The sequence below is a fragment of the Morone saxatilis genome, unplaced genomic scaffold (assembly GCF_004916995.1).
Source record: "Morone saxatilis isolate NCDOM2014 unplaced genomic scaffold, NCSU_SB_2.0 Contig14, whole genome shotgun sequence".
In the NCBI taxonomy this organism is placed as follows: Eukaryota; Metazoa; Chordata; class Actinopteri; family Moronidae; genus Morone; species Morone saxatilis.
In genome coordinates, this window is record NW_023339696.1 from 21,950,471 (window position 1) to 21,951,498 (window position 1,028).

The following is a 1,028-nucleotide window of genomic DNA, read 5'->3' on the forward strand; positions in this document are numbered from 1 at the left end:
TCACTGCAGCCGTAGCTGATGAAGATGATCTCAGGTCTGTTAGAAACATTAAAGAGTGTCGATAGCGACGAGCTTTTCATTATCACAATAATAGAAATCCAATCAGTGTAATTGGAAACTGTTTCACTGAGAGATCGCTGTAGCCTGTCTCACCTGCTGACCTCACCACCTGTCTGTCTGTCTGCCTGTCTGTAAAAAACATGCAAACTTAAAAATACAAATAAATACTTTAAATATTAATATGAAACAAAAACAGGATGAGTGTTTATTTTGTAAAGATATTTCTGATTGTCACAGTCGGTCCGTCCTTTTCCTGTGAAATGTTTTTCTCTGTCTGAACTGCTACAGATGGTTTGTTACACAGAACCATGTGGAAGTCGTTGTGTGGAACTGTTTGGAAAAGGGCAGGCATAATGTTAGCTGCTAGCCTGTGTTTAATATGACTTGTACTGGAGACGAGAGGCTAATGTTAGTCTCCTTTCTCTTCTTTCAATGAATGAGTGTTCTAATGAGTGATGCTAGCAGAGGCTATGCTAACTCTCCCACAAACAGTCAGCGACCACACCACTGACGTTGTTGAATCCACATATATTTCATAATCTTCATGCATCAGAATGTGGTTGTGTTTCTCTACTTCCTGTCTGTCCGTCCTCTCTGGGGATTTTTTTTACCCAAATCGAGGCTCTAAGGACAGAAGGTGTTGCCTGTCTTTCCTTTAAAAGACCCTGTAGAAGAACTGATTCCCCACAGCTGCAGCTCAGCTAATTGAAGGAACAACTGAACATGTCTGTAACTAAAAGCTGATTTTAGACTTTAGTGAACAGCGGCGATGATGATGATGATGATGATGATGATTCTGAAACGTGTTTATTTCCTGTCCGTCTGCAGGCTAAGGACAGCGATGATGATGAAGAGGTGGTGCAGGTCGACAGGGACCACTTCATGGATGAGTTCTTTGAACAGGTAAGACTAGGGGTGGCACGCAATTTCGATGTTAAAGTCATGATTCGATTCGATTTTCGATCTTT

At 41.3% G+C, this 1,028-nt stretch overlaps 1 protein-coding gene across 1 annotated transcript in view; it reads left to right on the forward strand.

Annotated features, from left to right (window-relative positions):
• The first annotated feature begins 783 nt into the window (after positions 1-783).
• The window catches only part of stx1b (syntaxin 1B), a 22,525-nt gene continuing 22,280 nt past the window's right edge, over positions 784-1,028 (forward strand). Inside the window, exons 1-2 of the mRNA XM_035654267.1 lie at positions 784-789; positions 889-963. Of these exons, the coding sequence (XP_035510160.1) occupies positions 784-789; positions 889-963 (81 nt within the window). The remainder of the gene's footprint in view (positions 790-888; positions 964-1,028) is intronic.